Here is a 26,032-nt window from a genome sequence, read left to right on the forward strand (position 1 = left end):
ACTACAATATACCTATGATGCTGGCAGAGCCAATCATGAAAGTGGAACCCAAAAAACCTTCAGTGATGCTGATCACTGAAAAGGTATCTGAGAGGCTCCAAATGAGAAGTGACTTTTGCATTGGAGTTTATTGCCTCAAACGTTTTCACAAATGTAATACAATACTGCACACTTCAGCAAAGCTAGCCCTACAATTTTATTAAAGAATCATTCGTTGCCTTGATCCTTTCTGAAGAAGATCGATGTATACGCAGACCAGAATATTCTGCCAATGAGGAATATTTTTTTTCTTGGCTGGGATCCAAGCATCAAAATGTAGGCATTTGTAGCTGTGGTGAGTAATCTGTCAGCAGGGAAACCATGACAGCCTAGAGGAGGAAGAAAGGAGAAAAAATGCAATCACGTTGGAAACAGATATTCCATAAAAATAAATAAGGGAAAAAAATATTTTCTAGCTCTGGAGTTTTGTGTTGAGAATTATTGGCCTGACAAGAAGTGCACGCTTAGATTTATTTGCTAGAATTTCTGATGAGGAATCGGGAGAGAGCTGAAAATCACTTAGGATGTTCTGTATTGCAGCTGATAGGTTTTCTCAGTGCAGACAAAATGTATTAATGGATGGCCAAGCAGAAATTCAGACAAAGCACACTTAGAGCAAAAGCTGAGGCCTTTTTGTTATGCTATCTTGTATCCTCAGCTACAAGGAAATGAAGCTACTAGGAAATGAAGTAGGTACCCCAAAAACACGTGTGTTTGCTTGCATATTTCAGCAAAACTTCCATTAGCATCAGCAACAGCCATACCTGAATAAGGACTTGGAAATTTATCTCAGTTTAGCTATACTTTTTGCACTAAAACATGGAAAATCCTCACTGAAGTTAACAGTGTGTCATGCACTCCTCCTGCTTTCCCCCTCATATCCAGTATATATTCCAACAAACCTTTCATATGGCCATGAAATGAGAAATGGGAGCATCGGGTAAATAAAGCAGTGATGAAGAAGCTTTGTTGTGCTCCTCATACCTGCATACACCACAAGCTGCTGTGCTGGCTCGGTTTTGACAAGGTGTTACCTGGCTCACGCTGTTATGATTTCACAGCCATGTCTGACTATAAGTCGTTCTTTTGGCCCAGAACTGGATTTACAAGGGCCCTCCAGGGGGTCTTTCGTGTCCCATCGGCACTGCTCAGTGTGACAGGTAGATCCAGGCACACAGTGGGGATGGAACACAACTGTGCAGTCCCCATTGCCACCCATTTCATGGCTGCACTCGGCCTGGTTTGGAATTACAGCTGAGCAAATAATTCCTTTTTCAGTTTGCTAGGTGAGCTGAAATGGGTAGAAAATAATATATATACAAAGCCCATACATTTTGGGTTTGGTTTTTTTTTTTAGCTTGATAAAATACAAGTGAGTGATGTGTTTTAGTGGCATTGAAGGACATGGTCAGTGAGCACTGTGATGATGGGTTGGTGGTTGGACTAGGTGGTCTTAGAGGTCTTTTCCAACCTTAATGGTTCTGTGATTCTATAATTGTGACACTTCCCTTACCCAAACAAAACGTGTAGCTTGAACCCAAAGTAAAAGTGGTTTTTGTTTGTTTTGTTTTTTAGTGTTTCAGGGCAATTAAACATTGTAAAATTATATGCATATATATATGAGCACTTCTCATAATTTTAAGACTAAAAATCATGCACAGATTCTAAGAAAAAATTGTCAATAATTTTAACTGCGTCCAAAATCTGAGTTTTTGGTATATGTAATCTCAGCTCCTTATTCACTTGGAGCACATGCAGAGTTCAGCTGAGAGCTATGATTGTGCCATTTCTGTTTTGTTTTTTTTTTTTCATCTCAAAGCTTTCACTAGCTTTTGTCAACACGATGGTTCTAAAGCCAACAATAAATAACAGGCTACTGAGATCTGGAAGTGGTTTTCTGACATTCCAGGAATGCCGTGAAAAAAGTTATGGCTTATGTTAAATGTCAAGTGTACTCTCGTGGTTCCCATGGATCACACAGTGTCACCCACACTGTAGGTTTGCAGGGTCCTTCAGAGCTTTGCTCCTGCAGTGCTTCATCAGGGAAAGTTGCCATTGTTTTCAGTGGCAGTTTTGCTTGAGAGAATGCTGCAGAATCTCTGGCACTATTTGCTCTAAGTGCTTGGGAAACTGCTGTTTGTATGTCCAGTCCCTGGGACCTCAGCATTTAACATGCTTTAAAATGGAGCAGCTAAGTTCATCGTAAGTGTAAACCCAGCAATTCAAATACAAAAAACAATAATAATAAAATTCAGTTCATACTGCAGGTTTGCCTTAGTGATAAAAACTGGAACAAACAGCTGCAGATTGTTATTGAAATAGGTCATATTTGTGTCCAGAAGTATTTGTGCTACAAATGTATGTCGCCTATAATCAAAACTGTGATGTACCGTGGGGTGCTTTCAAAACTTATGTGCTCATATTTATGGTTTATTGAGGGACCATACTGACTGCAAGTCTGTAGTGTAAGGCAGAACAGAAGCTGGCCCTAACCTCTAAATAATATTAGCTTCCTTTTTTATTATTGTTTTTTTACCATAATTGTCCATTTTCTGTTTTCTGCCTCCTGGAAAACCAGTGATCTCGGGGAATAAAATACTTCATCATCAACTTCTTCGGGTTTTCTGGGTAAGCAATGTAAAAACGTCCAGTTGGACGCAGCAGATTTCACAGTCTGTAGATCAAGAAGAATAAAAAATTAAAGAAATATGCTAGTAATTAATGAAACCTTTAGCTGGTAAAAGAGTTAACAAATTTTATATCGGCTTCCACTGTAGTGACTTTGATGATGAACTCGGAATAATTCTGCTGACTTCATAAGACCTGCTCATCCGTGAATAAGAGGGGAAAATCCCCTTTTAAGTCGGTGAGAGTTCAGTGCTGACTTCACAAAAGCCACGTTTTTACTCCTATTTCTCTTGCTCCCGTAGTAGGAAGTAAAAACCCTAGCGACTGACTGGATCAATAAAGTGCGATTTATATTCAAGTGCCATACAACAATGTAATACTATTGATAATTTCAACGCGAGCACATTAAACTATGATTTAAAAGGCTGTGATTTTTTTTGCTTTTGGTATTGTTCCTCATAACACAGTGATCTAATATCAATGAACAATGAAGTTTTAAGCCAGTTCAGAGACATACTCATTAATAGCATTTTATGAACTTCTGTTAAAATACAGTCAGTTAAACCAGTAATTCTATCAGCAAGGAAAATGTCCTTTTTGTCTTGGATGATTTATGACTTTACATTTTCTCTGCTTTTGCTCTGATAAGCATTTCAGTGAGACGATTTTTAAACATACGTATTCAGTGCTTTATACACTGGCAGATATACACAGCATTGCCTGAAATGCCGCCCAGGTAAATAAAATACAAGGAATCTTTTCTGACGCCAAACAGGAAAGAAGTAAAGGATTAGCCCACCTGCCCTGGTCGTGTTCTGGAGTTACACCTCATTGGGAAGCTCTGAGAGAGGCTAAGACAGGTGATGTATACAAGTTAACTTTGTTATTTTTGTGAGTTTTCAGGCCGAAGTGGTGTTTGCATGTGGTTTTTCTGCAGCTCCCTTCAAAGAAATACCAAACCCACGTTTTGCTGATGTTGATTCTTACGAATCTGTAACAGGATGAAGCAAAAATGAAATCTGAATTTTTACCTGCATCGTAATCTGATAACCTTGAAAAGCCTTCAGTCTTCTTCTCTTTTCCTCTTCTTGCCCCATGCTTATCCATGTATCCGTAACTAAGACGTTGGCACCGTTTGCGGCTTCCAAAGGATCTGTGGTGAGAAGCAACCTGGTACCATACTAATGTGAATAAAATAAAGAAGATCAGGAAATCATGAAGCTTCTATTATAGCAATAATAAACTATTTAAACTACCATGCCAGGCTGTTTATTGGGCTCATACCTCTTTGGAGTACTGCTCAGTTACTTTTGTTATTCTGAGGTCTGGTTCAAAGCCCTGCCAAAAGAGATGATAGATTACGCCATGGAACGTGTATAAGATCTTTAATGACCATTAACACTAATTAGGAATATACTGATTGAAACATTTTCTGTCAGAAGAGACTGTCTTTCAGCACTGTAAACCTTCGGGAAATTAATTAGACTTCATTGCAAGTTTATTTTGGAGATAAACTGGTGGATGTTATCCTGATAATGGAAGGAAAATATATTTCAGTGGCTACAGAATATAATGCCTATACATCTTTTAATTTTTTGCTCTAAACCAATTCGTTGTTTTATATTCTATATTGCATTATAATGCAGCATTCTAAAAAGCTGCACCATCAATCTGAACCAAGACGCAAGACTTCCATCAGCCTGAAATGGCTCTCACATTTGTGGCAGGAAGGAGATTTTGGTGCCTTTGTAATATTTTCTCAAATTGAATGATCATCCTCTGCAACTTACAGTACAGCCAAGAATTCCCCTCAGTCCTTCTGCAGTTGGAGTCAGAATTACTCCTGTTTTGCATCAAAACATCTGAATCGTGATTCTGAACCTTAGTTCTGCAAGCTGATACTCGAGATGCAAGCACTGCTAGCTGAGGCCCTTGGGAAGGATCAAGCTGGCTGAGATGGGAAAGGTGAAGTTCACCCTCCTTTCTCCATGCATGCAGCTTTTATACCTTGGGAGTTGCAATGCGGAGATGCATTCCCAGCTTTGCAGCACTTGTCATGATGGAGTGGAGGACATTGTTTCCATCCCCAATCCAGGCGATGGTGAGCCTGTTCAGACCACCATAGTGTTCCTGCCAAAAGAATCACACATTCCCGGTGTTATGTTCTAGGAGAACAGAGCAAGGTGATGCCACGGGGAGGAGTGGTTGGTCAAATTGATCTGGTGCTAAAACTGATTGTTTCAATGCTAGCTGCTGTTAATATAGGACAATAGCTTTAATTGAACTTGCTACACACACACGATGGCCAGTGAGGGAATGCTCCCCATGTCTTAGAAGAAGTGTTGCAGCTTTCTCTGATGAAGAGCACATTGACATGTACGCTGTATGGTGAGGCCCAGGCTAGGAGGCACAGCAGTAAATTCAGCACTGAAGTGGTATAGGCTTAGTGCTCATAAATATTGGTGAACATTAGAAATTCAGGGGTTTGCTCTCAGCTGTACAGCCAAGGAACACAATGATCTTTAGAGTGTGTATATTACCCTCACCTGAAACAGCACTACAGTGTCAACTGTAGTTTTGTCTAATGGCACTCACAGCCTGTACACATGTAGCTACTCTGGCTCTCAGTCACCAATGGATAAAGCTTAAAGGGTACCAAGAGTAACGTCAGCTCGTATTTCCAGACTAGAACGATTTAAAGCCTTTCAGTAGGGCTTGTTCTGAATATGCATGTTTACATGTACTTAAGTTAACATCAGAAAAATTGTGAGGATATAACCAAATACTTCTGTATGCCTGCTCTGTACTATTCCATCTCAACTTGAAAGACTGAAGGCATGATGGAGAGCCTTTTATTCTTAGTTCAAAACTGGGCCATGAAACCATTGCCTTGTATGAACTGGAAGCCAGACGGTGTTTCAGCACTTTGTGTGGCATGGCTCAATGACTGTCAGTTGGGATAAGCATCCACACTGCAGAGCTGTACTGACAGGCTACCTTGCAGACACTCAGCAAAGACGCCAAATGGCTGAACAAGAAAAGGGCTGGAACTGCACTCCCCTCTCCTGGCAGCAGCTTCTCCTAAACAAATAGTGGTGAAGTTGTTCCAGGGCAAACTTGCTGTCGATTCTGCCGGTAGGCACAGTAGCGAGTCAAAAATAGTAGCATGTGAAATATTTAATGACATTACATTTAGTTGAGATCTACATCTGAGTCCTGTGCTGCCTGCATTCTAACAGCTAAAACTACTGTATGGTAAAACGATAGGGTTTTCTCATTTGCAGGTTGTTAGACAGCAATAGGCTGATGGGCAGAGCTGTGATGCAAGGGCATTCCTAGGAGAGCAAAGCAAGACCTTGTGGACATGGAAGTTGTGATAGCGTAACAGCTCTGCAAGTCATCACGAATCTTTCAAAATCTTTCCACATCTCCTATCAGCGATGCTGCTAGGAGAAGGCCAAAGTAAGGCATTTGTTTAAGGAGTTGTTTCCAGCTGGGGGTTAGCGATAGCTGAGACACAAACCCACAGCCAAGAGCAAATGAGACAACCCTCAGTTCTTTTGATCTCACTATTTAAAAATAGACATCACAGCCTGTAATGCTCAAAGCACTGAGTAGTGAGTCACAAATATATGGCTATTTTAAATAACCTCCACCTTATTACCAGCTGCTACCCTGAATTAAAAGAAGCACAATGCATATTAAATACTTTTCTCTGTTTTTCCCAAACTACTTGCTGTTGTGGGTGAAACATGAAGAACTGAAGATGTCTGTGTATCAACCCTCAAAATCCGTACTGCAAACTGCAAATCTACAACTGCAGTGACTGCTACACAGAGTGGGCATAGCTGAGCTAATCGTAATGAAGATGTTTAGCTAATGGAGAAAGTCATAGCCTAGGCAGAATCAAGCTGTGTGTGTGCTAGCGGAGCCTGTTTTACATCCTGTGCTAAGCTCTGTGCTGCCACTGTACACTGATGCTGCAATTCCAACCTCTTCATTTAAAGTCAGCTCACTGTGACTGTGACTGTGGTGTTCATCCTCAGAGCACACATCCTATATTGCATACATCCCCAGCTACCGAGAACGTGAGAAAGATGAAATAATTGTATTGCCTTAAACCAGGAAGCTTTAAGGCAATATAAAACCTGCTGTATATGAGACATACTTTTTGGTTTTCTACTTTATAGTATAGACTCGTTCAACCGCACAGAGGAAATCCTGTTAAGAGTTTTGCCATGACCGTAATGATCCAGGTTAAGCCATGATCTATACAATACACTCAGATCACCTGACCTTCTGAAGGTGCTTTTACCCTTGCATCACTCCCCAGTTTTTCCAAACTGTGTTATCTCGATATAGGCATTTTACCTGCTTGGGCGTTCTACAGTTTCTCCTCATATCTGGGACCTGACTTTGGACTTCTAGTAAAGCCACAGAGAAATACTTAGAAATCCTACAGCTCCACTCCCTTATGAATGCCTCTTTGGCAAGCTGGTGACTGTTGCTGCAGTGGAACAAAACTTGTTTTTGTTAATCTCCAGGAAAATCCCTGCTAAATAATTAAAGTCCATTTTACAGTCAGTTTTCTCACTCTCACGCTTATTCTATTGTGTTTCATTCTGTTCTTAACCACAGTTGAAGTATATCAGTGTATCAAACCATGTGGTAAAAATAAGCATGCTCACTGTTGTATATTTAGAGAAGACTAGTTTAATTAATGAGAGACTTTCATGTCTGACTCTACCTGGAATTGCTTCCAGCTGGGCTGAAACTGACAATATTTTAAGTTATCTCTGCAACATTTGGCTTCAGCAGTCATAACAACCCTCAATTAAAACAAGCTTTTGAATGATGAATCAATAATCTGTCAAAATTTTAAATGGAAAGCTTGTCAGAGCTTTAGCCCTTTGGGATACATGTATGATCCACTGAATGAAAAATGGGGCCAGGTCTACTGGCTCTCAAACTGAGCTGAAGGCAGATGCTGTATCATTTGTCTTACATATTCTTACCTCAGTGTTTGGCACAGCATACTCTAGAGGATCAGTCTGGATCTTAGTTGGGATTCCTAATTGTTAGAATAATTATGATGATAATGGTGATGAATTTGAAAACTCCATTAACTAGAGCTCTTCGTGTTACAGTTGGAGGAAAGGCTGAGAATATATGGTATCTTTCTTCAAACTGGCTAACGCTGCAAATTCTGACAGTATTTTAAAAGGAACCATTGATGTACTTATTATGTTAAATATTTCTCCATGCCAACCATTTCTTTCTGAAAAAGAAATTTCCCTTCAGACCAGTGACATAAAAGCTAGTGGCATATAGATCCACTCTAATTACCAGTCTGGCTGTCCTGCATTCAGCTACAAGTTAGCTGATTTGGCCAGTGGCATTAATATCAATTGAATCAATGTCAATGCACGGTGTGTCCCCAGAATACAAACTATGTGATGCTGCATGCCAGCCAAGCTTCACAGAACAGAAATTGTGAGTCACAGGTTCTGCCCAGGAGACAGAGTGGCTGCGGGCAGGATCACGAAGCAGCCAGTTCACCCCTTCAGCACAGTCACAGGCATAAAATGACTCTCCAGGTGCACAGCAGCAGCACATCAACTCACAGGCTTTAAAAGCCACATCCCCACGCTCTCCCAGTCAGGTCGCAAAATGTTCACAGCCATTTCTAGTGGTCTATAACTCAAGAGCAAACTCAGCACAACCTAAATTTTTAGAAAGAAAGTAAGAGGTATGGTAAGGAAAGCATCTCTAGAATTCTAGAAGGCGTGTGGCAAAAATAATAAGGCTTAGGAAACAGAAGAATAAAAATGTGCTAAACATGAGAAGGGTCAGCATGCATGTAGAGCTCCAGTAAGAAGTACAGGGGGATAATAAAGAAGAGAAAAAATTACATTTGGTACTGATAGCACAGAGGGGCCAGATCCAGGCAGGAAAGTATTTACAAAGATAAGGAAGAGATTTTTGAGAGAAATAAGCTGCATACATTCTGCAGTTGCATGTAAATTCAGGGCTATCAGTCTGTGTCACTATTGCATTTTGCATGTGTGCATAAATCAAATAAATTACCTTTGCATCACAGAAAAGCAGTCCAAATGTTATATGTGAACTTTGAACTGATTTAAAGAATCAGCGATACTATTCAACATCCTCATATTAATCTTCTTGCAGGTTGTGCTCAGATAACATCATTCTACCCCGTAGAGAATCACACGAGAGGTTTGATTGCGTAAGTAACAACCAGACCCCGTGAATCCCGCTTCTTCAAGTGTTAATTCTGCTTCTGTGAACTGGTAGCGTTCATTATATGGCTGAAATGCTGTTTTACTGTGTGCAGCTGGCTGTAAAACCAGTCTACATCTCAGTGTGCTGTGCAGAAAAGAGCGAAGTTGGCATGTAGTGCCAGCACCCGTGGTGTGCTGCTGAGAGGGCCTGCCTCCCCTCTCCTCTCCTCTCCTTCCTGGGTAATGAAGTGAGGGTGAAAAGCAGATCCTAAGCCAGCAGTGCAGCATGCCCTCAGCAAAGTGAGGTAGCCATGCAGTTGTCCTCTAGAGATCTCTTGCCATGAGCTAAAGAACATGATGGCAAGGCCAAAAGCTAAATCACTCCTCGAGATATATGTCTGCAAATGCTTAGTTCATCATGATCCCCGGCCACGTTGGATGTTCTTTTGTTTGAGCACCAGCTGATAAACTTCTGTTTCCATATCATCTCAAATAGGCAGAAACGCTGTCCAAAGACTCCTTCTTCAGTGTTTGATGCAATAAGGACAGCCACTGCTGCTGCTGCCACCTTGGGTATTTAAACCAAGGGAAAATCCAGCTTGCGGGGATATGTTCACCTGGATTTCTATCGCAGCTGCCCCATTCAGAGACACAACAGAGAAGCAGAGGATGATTATCACAGGGCATCTACTCATTCTGCTAGTCTCAACAGTTTTCTCCCTGTTGATCGGTGGAGAAAGATCAGTGGAGAAAGAGATCCATCCCTGGAGGGTAATTGAGATGCTCAGCAGCCTCTTTTCATTGACTAGAGTTGGGGTACTTTGGTGCCGCAGTCAGTAGCATGGAGCTATGTAGGATGAAACTAGGTTTATAGGCAGAGACATCAGTAGTTATGTAGATTATAAGTCATGATTATGAGTGAAATCTGCTATTCATAATGGTGAAAATGCTAATAACCAAGGGGTAAATGCTAATAACCAAGGCACAAATGCTAATAAGCAAGGTAAGATTGAAACCTCCCACAACACAGCCATAATGTACACCTGCTTTATAGTTGCACACAATGTTTAAATAAAAAGACGATGTATGGTGTTTGATGATGAATTTCTCATTATGTTTTACCATCTTACATAGTTGGAACAGCTCACTGAAGTTGGCTTAATAGGATCTCCAAGATGTACCATACCCTGAGGGATACAAGGCATTTTAGTCTCAATTTCACTGTTTTTTGCTGGTCTCTTCATTTTTAGTATTGAAAATTGTAAGAAAAACATGAATCAAAGTAACAAAAAGTAATTTTCTCTAATCGTATGAATGTTTCCATATTCACAGTTTAAGGCATGAATAACTTGTTATTTCTATCATAAGATCTTTTCCACATACCAAATGTCGCATAGCAGAGCTGAGAAACACAGCTGAATGAATCACAAAATTATCCCAACTGTCCTTTTTTTCAACCAGTGTGATTTTTATTCATTCAGAAACTAAACAAGGTCACAAGAGTTCACCAAATTGTTAACCAGCCCTGTAGTACACGAACCTTTTTTAATAAGCTAGTTCTTTGATGGAATCATAGAATCACAAGGTTGGAAAGGACCTACAAGATCATCTAGTCCAACCGTCCTCCCATTAGCATTGCTACCACAAGCCACTAAAACCTATCTCATAGCCCCTCATCCAGATGCCTCTTGAACACTGCCAGGGACAGCAACCCCACCACCTTCCTGGGCAGGCCATTGCAGTGCCTGACCACTCTGAGAGAAAAAGTCTTTCCTTACATCTAACCTAAACCTCCTCTGGCACAACTTGTGGCCATTTCCTCGGGTCCTTTTTGTTGCCTGGGAGAAGAGGCCAAACCCCTCCTCATCACAACCTCCCTTCAGGAAGTTGCAGGGTGCAATGAGGATTGATTATAATGCACCATAGTCCTTTCATTCACAGAGAAGCATCTGGCATTCTATGTCTAAAATGCTATCTGTATGTAAAATGCTACTGTAAAACCAACGTATTATTAGATTAGAACTAAGAATACGATCTTTATTATCTATTCTTTGATGTGAGTAAAGGTTAAATAGGTTTAAGAGCCTGATTTAGGGAATTAGGGATTTGTACTTGTAGCATTAACTGGCTTTTTGAAAAGCATTTGTTTGACCAATTTCCTAATATATGGATAACGATTCCTTTTAAGGTGTTCATGGGTTAGGGCAGAATCAAGAGAGAACAACTGAGTTTTTTAGAGCCAGTGACAAAATTCCCATTGGCATCAGTTGAGCCAGCATCTTGCCTTTATCTTTGTACGTAACCCTGCCTGCAAATTTTCTGAATTGCAGCCTAATTCCAATGAAGTACTTAATTTTATGCTTAACTTCAGTCCCACTACAGTTGATAGAGCTAAGTAATTGTTTTAAATTAAGCAGGATCTTAATTATATTCCTGGATAAAGATCTCTTTAAATAACAAGTGTCATGTAATTACCACTTAAAAAAACGTACCACTAAATAGTTTTGAACCCCATTTTTCCAGTGTTATTAAGAAGGAATGATATTGGTACCTGAAGAGTTAGGTAATCAGCTAAAATCTGGAGAGGATGGTATAAATCAGACAATCCATTGATTACTGGGATCGTGGCTTCTTTCGTCATTAGGTCCAGATCATTATGCTTATAAACTCGAGCCAAGATTGCATTTGTCATGCTGGACAGCACCCTGGGGGATGGCAGAAAATATCCAAGTCAAACATAATAAATACATCCCCAGTGCACCCCTCAGTATGCAGCATATAAATATTAATGAAATGTGGTAATGAATCAGAAATGTTCAGCTGTCTGAATTATTTATGATGCCCGCATAACACACTTAAATGCAGATATTTAACAAGCTGCTAAAAAGTAAGCAGTTTTACTTATTAAGAAACTATGGCAAGCAAATGAAGGCTCCTGCTGTTTCTTCTTAGCTTTTGATTGTAGCTACAGATATAACATCAATAAATGCTAAGGTAAATGAACTAAGATAAGAGATTGTGCAATACTGTAATATTTGAAGAATTTGATAACTTTGGATAACATTTCTTGAGTCTTTCACTAAAGGAAAAGATGTTCTGAGAACATCTCTGTATGATAGCTTGACCTTTGTGAGGATTAGGACTACAGATTTGTGTTAGATTACCACAATTACTTACTGATCTTAATGAAGATAGAAAGCTGACAATACCAGCCTGTCCTTTCTCCTGTCTACACAGCTGCACACTGACACACATGGTCTCAGAATTACAGTAATGTCTGAGTTTGAAATTCAATGTCTGAGTTTGAAAATATGGGTAGGGGCAGGCAGGAGTCACTGTGACACTCTGGCTTTAGCCTTATTTGCCACAGTGTGACAGACTCAGAGATTAGCATGGTGGATTAGCATGGCATACTTAGTGTGCCCTGAATTCTTTAGATAAATTAAATATGGATAGGGGCTCTGAATTTCTCTGCATTTCTGTTTTAATCAGGCCCTGAAGCATGACTTTGAAGTACCATTTTGTGTGCTTTAATGTAATCTCTAATAGGACCTTAAAACAAAACAAGGAAGAGACTGGATAGGAGAGTGTGAAAAAACACTGTGGTATCAGGATTCTGATATCTCCTCTTGTGAAAAAAAAATGGCTGTTAATGGCATGGCCTTTACACACACAAATTTCCTGATGGAGTAAATCAGTAACAATTTTTTTCTACTGACATCAGACATGCCTCATGCAAGCAACCTCTTATAAAACATTACAAGATTCCACGCAGAGCTTTCTCTGAAGACTGCTGATAGCAGCCATGAGTGAAAAGAAGAAACTGAACAAAGTATGTACTGCACATAAGCCATTGGAATGATTGTTTGTGTGACTATTTCTCTTCCTTGCTCACAAGTACTGTCATTGTTGTTTATTCTAGCTTGAAGGATGTGACTGTGGAAAACCTAAACTAGACATCAGAGATGAGATGCATGGCCAATGTTGTTACCATCTAATAGGTGGCTAACTGAACAAGGTATACTTAGTCCTGCATCAGACAAGAAAAAGAGGTAATTACATTAGAATTGTCTTGGACATTTTTAGGATGTTAGGTCAGCTGACTCCTATCTCACATGATAGATAAAGAATTTCAAGATGTCCAAGTAGTGAACACTGATGGCTTTTCTTCTTACTTTACTAGCTACTAGAATTACTGGATTCTTACCAGCAATATATTATTGAATTCTTACTGTCCTTCTGCCAGCATTTCTAGATGTCATATCTTATAGTAGGAAGTCCAGGTGGAAAGTAAATTAATACTTTGCAAAATCAAAGCCAAATTCAACTCAGATAGAAATCAAACCCTCATCTAAGGACATGAAATTGCTTGTAATCAATCAAATTTAAAGGAAACCATGTACGGCTGGGATTGTATAGGGAAAAAAAAAAGAAGATATGGTTAAAAAAGAGTCTTTAGAAAAGATGAAGCTTTGGAAGGTGAGGGGGAGGCTTATCAGGTGACTATGGATTTGATGGAGCTATCAAGGTTCTTGTATTATTACTAGCTACAAGTCTTTGGTGTTTTGTTTTCTTTCATTTTGCAAGATCGAAATGCAAGAGCCTATAAACTTAAACTTCAAAATCCCAGAGCTTGGAAATATATGAGTACATTGGAATGCTGCATATGAATCTTTTCAAAGTAAGTTTTATTTCTACCAAGAAAAGCTGTGAAGTTTTGCTCCATATTTGTTAAGGATTTCAAAAATAAAGGTGATAAGGTCTTCCAGCGTGGTTGTCTCTGTTTTTTTTTTTAACACAGCACTGTGATTTTAGGGCATTTGCATTCATTTGGGGTAGAATATTCCTATTTGGAGTTTGGAGTATTCTATGTAATTTTTGAAAGTAAGAATTAATTTAAAAGGTTTAATTGTCTGAAAAGGCTATTTCATTGTGATTGATGGTAGTAAAGAGGCATATCCCCATAGATTCAGATGTTCATCCCCTAATTATGCTCATGGACTTGTAAAATCATCCCAGGAGCTCTTCAGTACTGAACCTTATGGCCACTGAGCTATCATGGTGCACAGTGGAACTTCTCAATGGAATTTCTGTACAGTGGAAAATACAGATACAATACTTACAGGTATTTCATTTCACCTAGGATATCAGATGTGCTAAACAGCACTGAAAAGATCCTCAATGGGTGGTAATTGCTACTGTGTTGGTGTAAATGTAAACGTCTTGTGAAGCATGAAAGAGCTGTATTATGACCAACTAATAAGTCAATAAAATATATTCGCAGGAGAAATGCTTTCAACTCTTACCTGCAGCAATTAGGACAAAAACTGAGGACTTTTATAAACCTGTGTGTCCTTTGCTTTAAGTCTCTATCTTAAGTACTTCTAAGGCCTTCAGAGGCCTAGACACAAAACCATAGGTATTTGAAACACTCTCTGGGTTTACTACAAGCATTCTTTTATCATTCTCACCTTAACTGAACAAGGTTGGTATGTCACCCTTCATTCACATGAAAAGCCAAGGAATTAATAACAGATTGTTATTTTGGGTAAACTACTCAGTCTTGATTATGCAAAGTCAACAATAATTCTTCTAACGAGAGCAGGAGTGAAGCAGAGCACGTGGGGCTCTGTAATGACTTTGGAAAGCCTTCATTCCACTGCAGGACGCAAGTGATGAGATTCAGCAGAGAAGCAAAATCCCCAGGTCAGGGTCTTAAAAGAAGCTTGAGATGGAAGACGAAGCTGTGCCAGAGAATTTCGGGTGACAGCTTGCATGGAAAGTTGAGAGAGTATACTTATCTACATCACTTTGGGGGAAATACCTTTAATATATTTTCCATCTGTCTTTAACAGTAAGGATTATATATGTTTGACTGGAAAAATCCTGCAGCTGTCCTACCAATGGAGTTGTAGCTGGGATGCTGGGATGCTCTGAAGCTTTTGAATGAGACGCTTTGATGAAGCTGTAGCTATTCTGCTTAAAATGGGGCAATATGTCATGACATATAAAGAATTTCTTTGGAAGGGATGTATTTCAATCCCCTGGCTGTCTATGAGCTCTGCTGAACTGTCAAGGTGAACACATTGGGTTCAGACTCTGTTTAACTGTGGGCCCTTTGTAGGCTCACGAGTTTCCATGGTTTTTCAATCATTTTTAAACATGTAGTTACTGAAACAAGGAAATGGGACACACTTCCTCTGAAACATCTGGATGCTACAGTTGCAGCTTATTTTGGTATTGGCAGTGTAATGTATCTAACAGGAAGTCAGCATTTTTAAGCTCCTGTAGGAGGGTGGCTCAGGGAGCAAGAGTTTGTGAGCTCGAGTGCTATGAGCACAACCCAGGCTATGAGACCTTGAAGCTGTCAAAGCAGGAAGAAAAACTGAGGCTTCAGTTAAGATTGGGGGGCAGCTAGCCTGGGAAGAGATCAAGACAGTGGAATGCGAAGACCAGTGAAAAAAAAGCCGTGTGATGATTAATGCTGTACCGATAGCTAGCAAGCAAGATGTGTGATTTCTGTGTGCTAACCAATTATAAGTTGCCGTGTGTACCTGTATTTCTGTATAAGTATGAGCTGATTCGGGCAATAAAGTTCCTTTAGAAGTTTCCACCATTACTTCTGTGAAGACGCGTGGATTCATTCAGGCCGCCTTCCTTGAAGCTCCAAGAGACTGAAGTTTTTTGAGTTTCTACCATCAATGCCCATATGTCCTCCACTTCAGTAGTTAAAGGCATGAAAATGGAACTTAAAATGTTCCAATGTTTTATATTTTTCTTACATTTTCCTTGTGTTTCATGAGAGAAAGAAGAGCAACACAGTTCTTGGTCTCTCCCAGTAATGTCTGTGAAAAGTGTTATATGCAGGAGCAGCAATGGAACCTCAGCTGGCTGACTGCATATTTTGACTTGAGCCTGACAAACCTGACGCTGTATATCTTTCACCGGAGAAAAAATGACCTTTCAGACACTTCTAACTTTTCAACAGCTGAGCCTGAGAGACTCAGGCTGCAATAAGGATTCCTAGGAAGCAGCACGCTACACTGTCTGGCTGAGTCTTTAATATGTGGAGGGCTGTGAAATACATCAAGAGCACCTGCAAATGATAGCCTCATGTTATGCCTACTTTGAGGAAAGTTCTTCCCTGCTGTAACAATGAGGATAGGCTGCTAGCTACCCATTCCAACAAAACAAAAAGATTCTAGTCATCTTAGAAGATACATGCTGTTATCAATGCCATCATCAATGGAGTTATTCTACTGAGATTTGTCTGTTTGTGTGACTGTCACTCTCACTGTCACTCCATAATCAAAATTCAATAAAAATATTTATTGCTGAGAGGCGTTTTAAAGAACTAGAATGGATAGAATGATGGTGTACAGAGCTACAAATTCTGTGAGCTGACCTGTAAATATCTAAGAAATTTGGAGTGCTTTCTAACATTTTCCATAAGGAAAATATTATCTTTTAAGAATCTTCAAGACAGCTTTCAGACTGATCAACTATTTCCTCAAGCATCTACTGAGTACGTAGCAATCGGTTAAGCAACATCTTACCAACCTTGCTGTATCTGTGAGACTCTCATTAGTGCCCAGGTGAATGTCTTGTTTTGTAAGGAAGGAAGAATGTCCTCCAAGGAGAGCAAATCCTGCAAGGAGAACAAATAAAAAGGAAATTAAGCACAAGCACCTACAACCAAGACTCAAAATAATTTTCATGCAATAAAACTCAGCAGGGCATCCAAATGTTTCAAATGCTTGAAGACTGACACCACGAGATGCAAATAAATAGGACAAAACCACTCAAATGCAATGCTTTGCTGAAATACTTAGGCATGAATTGTGATCTCTGTTAATAGGAACAGCCATTCAAGCTGCAAGACTACATATTGTTGAAAGCATCACCATGGCTCCCTGCTAAGTAAGGTAACCCATTTATCATGCTGAATTTCTACAACATTTACATTAACAGACTTGGTGTCATAGAACTGCAGAGGACCATCTGAGTCATTAAGTCTAATTCCACATCCTTGCGAAGATGCGTCAAGGATATTCACTCAGATAGAAGACCCCAAGTTTCCACACACATCGTAACAACCTTAAGCCTGGTCACAAATGACCGAGAGTATTAAAAACTACAGCGTGTCAGAGAAAGATGGAATGATCTCAGGCACTGTCAGTATCCTTTTACCCTGCAACAGAAAGGAAATTGTAAGGTGAGTCAATATACCAAATGGATTAGGTCTCGAAAATGAAATACATTCTTGAACAAGAAACCAGGGAAGGATCTGAGCGCCATTTAAGAATATAAAACATTTGGGGCAACTTAAAAGTTGCCTGATGGGTATTTTGGACAGACAGGCTTCACACTAAAGGCAAATCTCAGGTTCTGTCCTGCCTTATTTCTGTTGCACCTCCACAAGAAATCTAACGCAAGCAGCCAGCTGACACAAACAGAGAGGCAAAGATCTTTTGTTCACCACACTAGAGTCTCCCTGCCTTAGTCTGGTTTAAGTGTAAAGCCTCCCTCCACTAAAACTCTGTGTAATGTCCATCGTGTCCAAATACTGGGAGGATGAGGCATGAGGGGATTGTTTTATGAACTTTCACAAATGGTTTAGCAATGGATTCCACACCTGGGAAAGTATGAAGCAGAGGATTTGAACTGGGCTGTAGGTAGCCCTGTAAGGCATTTACTGTGCACTCGGGGATGTGGTGCTAACAAATTTCCTGCTGTTAAGAAGGGGGCAAAAGAGCAAAAAGAAAATTAATAGCTGCTAGGGCCGGTTGCAGCCATTAGATGGCACTGCAGGCATCGCGAGGAGCGCAGCTTCAACCAACACGTTGATAAAGGCCCCTCAAAAATTAAAAAGCTGATCCTGCAGCTGCCCTTCAAAGAATGATCAAACCAGTAAGGAACATTGGAGCCTTTCAGAGCTAACGCCAAGCAGTGAAGCTCAGGCTGGAGGTGTGGGCCCTGCTGCTGGGCCCCGGGCACAGAGCAGCCCTTATCGCATTCAATTCTGTGCAGGCTCCAGGGTTGGGGTGAGGTGCTCCACTTTGGATCAGTTCGGCCTGTCTTTAAAATGAAGCAGGTAAAAATAATACTGCCAGTTCATTGCCTTTTGACCGCCTCTGTTTCCCTAAAAGTAGGATTAAAAAAAAATGATGGTCCAAACTCCACCTGAAGGGCAATTCTCTGCTCCATCCAAACAATGTATACATTGGGTACATTGTGAGTGGGCCTGCTCTTACTTTCCCTTTTTCATCATCAGAGATTGTCCCAAGTCACAGAAAGACTGGATTCAGATTCAGCGAACTTCAAAGATGGAAGAAGTTTTTCACCCAGAGGGTGGTGACGCACTGGAACAGGTTGCCCAAGGAGGTTGTGGATGCCCCATCCCTGGAGGCATTCAAGGCCAGGCTGGATGTGGCTCTGGGCAGCCTGGTCTGGTGGTTGGCGACCCTGCACATAGCAAGGAGGTTGAAACTGGATGATCGTTGTGGTCCTTTTCAACCCAGGCCATTCTATGATTCTGTGATTCTGAGATTCTTATTGTAATAATACTATTTTAAAAACCACAACCAATATGCTGATTGAATCACCCTTCTTTCCTGGTTTTTCAGAAGCCTTTTCGTATCATGACAGGAAAAATATTGAGGTTTCCCTAGATATTTTCACCTCCTCTCTGCAGCTTTGCCACAAACACTGCATTGATGGGAATGTGTATACACACTGGTGCCTTGACATTACAGCCAATATCTTTTTAAAGTCAAGATTTAAAGGATGAATAGTCATTTGTTGTAACATTTCCTGCCAGACTTTGTATGCTTTTTATTTTCAAAGTTCTATGTGATTATGTCAGTGATTTATATCATGAAGTTCCACACAAGACAGCACCTCTTCACTTCAGGCTTCTAAATATGGATGCTTCAATCGGTGCTTCACACTCTGGGCAGACTCCCATGGACACATTCTGTTTTTCTGTAAGTGATGTCCAGGCAGAAGAAGAGGAATCTGGCCATTTATTCAGTACTGCAAGATGTCAGGCAGCCTACTTGGAGCTACCGCCTTGAGTCTGTGTACATAGCAAGGTCTTAATGTGTTGAGTTTCTGCTCATGAACTGGCCATCCATGCAGGGCCTGGGAATGTACTTCCATCCAAAACTTCCCATCTGGAAATACAGGAGCCTGTGCTCTAGTTTTGTGTACAGTTACAGGAGGAGAATCTGTGTTTTAGATTCTTTCATCCAGATTATCAGTATAAAGAAAATAGCTGGTGACTTCTAAAAACATGCAGGCACCTGCTCAGCAAATTAGCGCATGCTGGAGTGCAGCCTTAAACTGGAAGATGTAATCCTCTTAGTTGTCACAATCTGGTGATTCCCAAAGCCACACGCTAAGTGTTCGTATCAACCCTGGTATCTTCAGCAAACTGTATTGGACAATTCATACTGGAGAGACAGGATAGATTACTATCTCATTACCACAGCTTTCACTCCTGATAGTTTTTTGGTTGTTTTTTGTTTTTGTTTTTGTTTTTTTAATAAATGGACAGTTTTATGTCTCAGGCTGTGGCCCATTATTTATCCCATGTATGCAAACTCTTTTATTTAGGACATGAGTTCTGGTGGTTATACAGATCTGAGTTAAATCACTACTCCAGTCTGTCTCTGGTACGTTGGGTGAGCAGGCCAAAGCGAATCCTCTATTTCGCACATTGTATACACAATTATGGGGTTGCTTTGCCATCACCAGGACATATGCATACACACCCATCTTCTCAAACTCAAAGAAAGGATCTTGTTTCATATTTCAGTATATCTGGATTTGGATTTTTTATTTTCCTCGCTGCTTGCCATGATGTATAACCTATAAGTATCTTTTTATTTAGAATGGTAACAAAGAACACTTATAGGCAAATACAGGAGCAATCCTTAAGCAAAAAACCTAAAACATCATAAACATTTTTAAATGTTTATGTATATTTAAATGTTTAAATGTTTTTAAGGGGAGAGTAAGCTAAAAGAGTGCTCTTGCCCCTCTGCAATATGGGCAAACTAAATAACACCGGTAATTCCAAGGAAAATAAAACATACTCTTTATTCCTGCCATGTGATACCATACAATTATTTCTGTGGCAGTAGCATTCAGGCAAGGATTTCTTCTTCCCCTCATCCCTGTGGTAAGAAGAGTGAGCTGGAAGTAATTCTGCAGAAGCCAGTGGCTGTGAACTTCTGTAAACCTGTCAGAATCTTCTGTATTTTGGTACACGAGGAAAGAAGATACACAGAGCTTCTCTACCTGCATCGTTCCATTTCTGTTTCTACCTGGTTACCTCCTGTCTGCATTCAGCATTTGTGTAATCATGTGGCAGGAGTTGGGAAGAGACTTCCACAGTGTTCATATGCGGCAGCAATCTCCTAGGCACTGCACAGAGCAGATGTTGTAACCAGCACTTTTCCAGTCTCCTTTAAAATGGAATACATTGATTTTTATCTAATTGCTCCTGAGAGCTGCAGAGCTTGTTCACATCAATCTGATCACCAGAGCTGTGTCCCACAAGTGACCTGTTTCAAGGTCTGGAAGGTGCAACTCTTGGGAAATGCAATGTGAGATGACTCCTGTATTCTATAAGCAAACACACCAATCTGCTTCAATGTACACTTTCCCCAGACGTTAGAAAATTGGCACGAAATTAGCTTATTCAGCTAAAAGGAACATGTGTGACCCCACATTTGTTTTGAGTTATAAATTCCAAGGCAGAATTTGTGTATATTAAAAAGCAGCTGAAATATATAGCGTTTCCACGTACATAAAAATCTTGAGTCTGCCTTTGAAACAAGCCTTAGGCTTAGAGTACTTAATACCAAATAACTGGAGGTGTGAAGTTAATGTACAGGAGTTAAGCTGCATTGAACTCCCTTGTGAGCACTCTCGCTCAGAAACAAATTGGTTTTATTTTATTAGAGATTAATCCTTCTTGGATGAATTTACGTGCACTAACTCCCATCCTTAAGTTTATTCATTTGAACTTTCCTGAGCTTCCCCCTTCCATAAGCCTTCGAAACCAAGGACTAAATGTGCTTGCCTCTGAATACAGAAGCAAGAAGGATAAGCAGATTCAGAGAATTCATGTGTACCTGCCCGTGTAGGAATATGGCAGGCAACTGGAAACTGGCCTAAAAACTCCAGTATTAAGAGGTGGGTTGCCCTAACAAAGAGAGAATGCAAGATAGAAACACATTCGTAAGTGCTGCTTTATCTCGAGAAAATGGAAAGGAACAACAAGTCTGTATAAAGACCAGGATCAGCAGACTGAGTCAGAGGATTTGAAAGCAAATTCAGAAATGCTTGCAGATGGCCTATCTGCCTCTTCCTTGCTTTATTGATTGATTGATTGATTGATTTTACTTTTTCCCTTACATCTTGTAAAAAAAAGGTGAATATTCAAGAAGTTTTCTGCCACTTAACCAGGGAGAAGCTTCTCCTTCCCCGATGAGTAAAAATGTACCCTTAAGACAGTCACCAATCCATAGCTATTCCCGGGTTTCTTGGTACCATGCAAACACATGAATAATTTATTTCAGTGGTCTCATTGAGTTCAGAGCAACTTCCATGTAATTAAAGACATGCGTGTTTTCCTATTGTTTGTAAGACTATATCCTAAAAGAATAGTGTTCCACTTCTGATCTTATTAGGTTAACACCCTGGAGTTTCCATCAAGTTATCTTCCTGTGTAGGTAATCATGTTAAATTTCTTTTTTCCCTAATTTGCGTCGAGACACTTCTATGATTCCCAGTCTAAACACATACTCTGAAATGTGACAGTGGTAATGCATAATACATTAGAAAGACATTTATTAGAGGTTGCACAAGATTAAATTAGTGATGCTTACCGAAACACAAGTTTGGAGATGTGTATCACTCCAATTTACCTGTTTCTGCAGATAATCTTGTTCTTGTGCTTCTCTTCTCAAAAATCATGGCCAAGGATTTTCCTTGCATCAAAGGCAAATACTGGACAATAGGAATGGCAGGCATTTCAATGTTATAGTCGTTACATGATTTCCAGTGTGAAGAACTTCTTTCACATATTAATTCAGCATTAGAAAAATTACACTTGTTTTTTTTTTTTTTCTTTAATCCATGACTTCATTTCAACTTTTTCAAGGAGAACTAACAATGAAAAAGATTAAAGTGAAATAACTAATTCTAATGACAAAAAATCACTGTAGTTTGGCAGACAATTTGAACTAGCATTAAGGAGAACTCTGATGCTAATCTCATTCCTACGCAGAACAGATAACTGCTTTCTATTTCCTACATTTAGCAGTGCATATACACCACATGTAAATGGCTGGGGTTGGCCAATAACAGGCAGTTAGCTCTGCAAAGCTGTTTAACTTTTTCATTTCTGTACTCCTCTGTAGTATTCAAAGAATACCTCTGAACGTTTTACAGAAAGGTTCTTTGTTTTGTACTATAGAATCATAGAATCACCAAGGTTGGAAAAGATCTCTAAGATCATCCAGTCCAACTGTCCACCTATCACAAATATTTCCCCCTAAATCATGACCACAGTACATGGTATACAGGATTTAAGAGTTACAGTGATTATATTTAGAGAAAGCCAGCTAAACTGCTGATTCCCAATATCTTTCAGAACAATATTTACTTCAACATCTGAGTGACTTAAATATCAGTTAAAGCATTTTACCTCTCCTTTGTCCTTTATCCTTTGTTTCAAATCTGAGGCCACCCATAGCAAATACTTCAGTTCATCTGCTGTGTAGTTCTGTAGAGTAAGGAGGTCACGACCTTTCAGACAAACATTCATTTGATTTGGTGGCCCACGGCTGTGGAAAAAGAGAAAAAAAAAAACCAAAACGTTTTTGGCATCTGACATGAAATTGTACTCATGCAAAAGCCAATAAGTAAGCAGCTGAAATCTCTCCCATTCCCCTCATTTGACCCAGCTGGATCAGCTTGATGGACTGCTTTAACTGTTTTCGATAACTTTCACGGTCATGCTGGCACGACATGCCACAGTGCAGTATATTGATCACAGTAGAAGTGATTGTACTATAAGCCTTCCAATGAGTGTATGGCTTGACTGTGTGCTGCTTAATCAAACAAAGCCAAATGCGTAGCCACACAGGGTCTGGTGAAATTGCATATAAGTAGACTACAAACTGCCCTTTGAGGTACAGAACATGAGCAAGTGCTTTGTGGATGCGTAGGACACAGACCACATTCCACTCGCACGTACAAAAATGATGACAGTCCCATACATGTTTCTTGGTTACTCAAGGGACCTGGAAAGAGGATAACCAAATCATAAAACCAGTGTTGCCATGTGTTCTGGCCCTTCTCCTGTCACACCAGAGACATTCAGAGCACTCGCAGTATTCACTCAAGGAGTGCACAGCGCCTCCAACTAGATTTATGACTTTAGAATCATATGAAATGAGATGTTGATGATCACCCAGAGTATAATTTATGTTATTTTAGATGAGGTGTATTAATAAAGCAGTTGAGTCCAAGCTCATGTTTCCACGGGCTTAAGATAACTGATAAAGTGACAGATTAGCGCCTTCTTTTGCACCGTACCAACAGCCATCCTTAGCGTAGCACACTTTGCAATGCATTCTTGCTAGAGTTTTGGATGGGTGCAAGCTTACCATATTTTTTAAAAGGCAGCATTTTTAAACTGGCCTGATGAAATGGAGTACAAACCAATGCAAACAGCTGGTTCTGCAGCTACTGGTTCCGTATTTCCCAGTGGCTGCCTCTTAAGCTCTTAAGCTGACGCCAAGCTCAATTACACCACCTACCCATTGTCATCTCCCATTAACTTCTGCACGAGAAGACAGCGAAGCACTAAAACTGGTTACTCTGAGAGGATTTGGAACTACCATCCTTGGAGATTTTCAAGACCTGGCTAAGCAAATTATGGCTGACCTGATCTGCTCTTGTCAGGCTACAAGAACACTGAACTATGCATCCCTTTCTGATCTCTGTTTTCCTATCGTGATTCTGTTTTACTGCTATGACCTTCGGAAATGTGTTCCCTTCCCTTGTCCACATCCTCAGAAACAGAGGCAGAAGTAGACAAATAAATTCCAGAGAAGAGGCATGAGACAACACACTGAAGTTAAAATATAACAGGCAGAAATGCAAGGTCAAGTAGTTGGCATATTTCATTCTGACCAGGGAAAGAAATTACTTTGGATTACTAGCATATAGACTGATAGATATTAGGTTATCTTGTAGTATCAACCACAGTGTGCTTATCTTGTAATATTTGTAAGACAGTGATGATGGATAGCTTATACCAATGCTACCATATAGTGTAAAAAAACCCCTAAGAATTATATAACAATGCTATATAGAAAGCTTAGTAAATTAGATTCTCTTATTTGAAATCTAAGTTTACTGCAGTTGTTTTCCATGCTTGCCTTTCTATCATCACTACCAACCAGATAGAGTTTGCACCAGTTGCCAGCAGTGAAAATTCATAAATCCACAAAAAAATTATCACCCAATCTTCAGGAATTCCTTAAGACTGTCACAGATAAATCAAAGAACTTGGAAAACACTTTTTTTTTTTTTAATCTGAGGCAATGTAGAAATGATGAATAAAAATGCCACTGCATATTAGGCTTTCTGAGTACGTTAAATTCCTGTGTATTGCTTTCTAACACTAATCATTTGTTACATAATGCCGTTAATTCTATTCTTATTGACACCGACATGAAAATAGAGGTGAATGGAGAATTAGGTTTCAAGTCTTTAACTTAATTTGATTCTTGACATGTCACAAGAATTAGAGGTGTCTTTCAGAAACATTGTCAGATAGGTGCTTATCTGAAGCCACAAGGGATGGGCAAGTTGATGCCCTTGAAGAATCAGAAATCAAGTTACATAGACAAGTCTCCGTGGTTAATTGTGAATGTTATGTCACGTAATGCTTTTCCTGCATGACTCAAGTTTAAGTAGAAATAATAATAATTAATAATAATAATAACAAATGAAACAAAGCAATTGAAGCAAACACACTGAAACTGAGATTCACCTTGTAGCTTCAAGGAAATAATCCACTCCCACTACTTGTCATAAAAACTGCTTAAATACATCAGGATTTTCCATACTTTATTCAGATACGTATCAACTGCAGTACCTGCAGCGTACACTGAACTCAAGAAGAAACATTCATTTGGTGCAGCTAAATCCCATGGAAAGAATTAATACGATTTCACAAGCGTTAAAAGGAAAAATCCTCCAGTCTCAGCACTTGCTGCCTCAGAAGGAAAAAAAGGGCACTCCAAATTCTAGCAGAAACCTTTATCTGAAACTGTCACTCCTTCACAAAACTAAATTGCTTTTGTCTCCAGCTTTCTGATTAAATGTCACTAAATGCCAGACAAAACTAAAGGATAAGCTTACCAAAAATGTCGTGGCAGATGCTTGCTGTTCTGTGTTAATTTCGTAATACGGTATAAGTTCTTCAAATTAAAAAGCATCTTCTTGCACACCTTTTCTCTCAGTCCTGTAGATAGAGTTTACAGAAATGAAGTTGGATGGAGCAGATAATGAGTTGTGCTGCCGTGCAAACAAGTGGAGTGCAAAGGACAATCTTATACTTGATTTTACCAGTGTGGGCCGAGCCTGGCTGGGGCCGAAACAGAATCTTTCTTTGGTCGAATTCTACAGATAAAGACTCTTCACAGGGTCCATTACACAACTCTCAGTTTGTGCTCTTCTGTGTCAGATCATCATATTACCACTGTGTCAATATCATTTTGCAGCAATTTCCTGTTGGTGAAATATTTGTCCTAGGAGAAAAAGGTGAAAGAATCGTCATAGAACAGCAAGAGCAGAGCAGATTGGTGTTGGGGGCCAGGACCATGAGGGTCCCTGGAAGTTGGAGGAGTTGGAGTTGGAAAGAGGATGCAGTGAGGTGGAGGTCAGCCTCTTCTCCCAGGTAACAGTGATAGGACAAAAGTGAATGGCTTCACATTGTGCCAGGGGAGTTTCAATTTGTATATTAGGAACAATTTCTTCTCCAAAAGAGCAGTGAGGCAGTGGCACAGGCTGACCAGGGAGGTGGTGGAGTCACC

The 26,032-nt window shown here is 39.9% G+C and overlaps 1 protein-coding gene across 2 annotated transcripts; it reads right to left on the reverse strand.

Annotated features, from left to right (window-relative positions):
• Window positions 1-172: 172 nt before the first annotated feature.
• On the reverse strand, window positions 173-26,032 carry OTC (ornithine carbamoyltransferase). 2 transcript variants are annotated; one of them, XM_040653459.1, is made up of 11 exons: window positions 25,566-26,032; window positions 25,359-25,461; window positions 22,630-22,768; window positions 21,848-21,929; window positions 16,470-16,557; window positions 11,461-11,614; window positions 4,675-4,797; window positions 3,952-4,005; window positions 3,699-3,848; window positions 2,576-2,713; window positions 173-368 (listed from the first exon to the last, which is right to left on the reverse strand). In XM_040653459.1, exons 2-11 carry the CDS (start codon window positions 25,433-25,435, stop codon window positions 309-311), a joined length of 1,065 nt encoding a protein of 354 aa, XP_040509393.1. In that variant the 5' UTR covers window positions 25,436-25,461; window positions 25,566-26,032; the 3' UTR covers window positions 173-308. The 2 variants fall into 2 exon arrangements, with proteins under 2 accessions (XP_040509393.1, NP_990241.2); NM_204910.2 differs by lacking the exon at window positions 25,566-26,032 and having other exon boundaries at window positions 25,359-25,523.

The sequence above is a fragment of the Gallus gallus genome, chromosome 1 (assembly GCF_016699485.2).
Source record: "Gallus gallus isolate bGalGal1 chromosome 1, bGalGal1.mat.broiler.GRCg7b, whole genome shotgun sequence".
Classification (NCBI taxonomy): Eukaryota; Metazoa; Chordata; class Aves; order Galliformes; family Phasianidae; genus Gallus; species Gallus gallus.

Bases quoted from the DNA above. Each gene is read 5' to 3' on its own strand.
- OTC (XM_040653459.1), bottom strand. From the start codon at position 25,435: ATGCTTTTTAATTTGAAGAACTTATACCGTATTACGAAATTAACACAG. The intron at 22,769-25,358 runs GTAAGCTTATCC...CTTTTTCCACAG, and splicing joins CATCTGCCACGACATTTTTG to CCGTGGGCCACCAAATCAAA. The intron at 4,798-11,460 runs GTACCAATATCA...TTCTTTTGGCAG, and splicing joins CTGATTACCTAACTCTTCAG to GAACACTATGGTGGTCTGAA.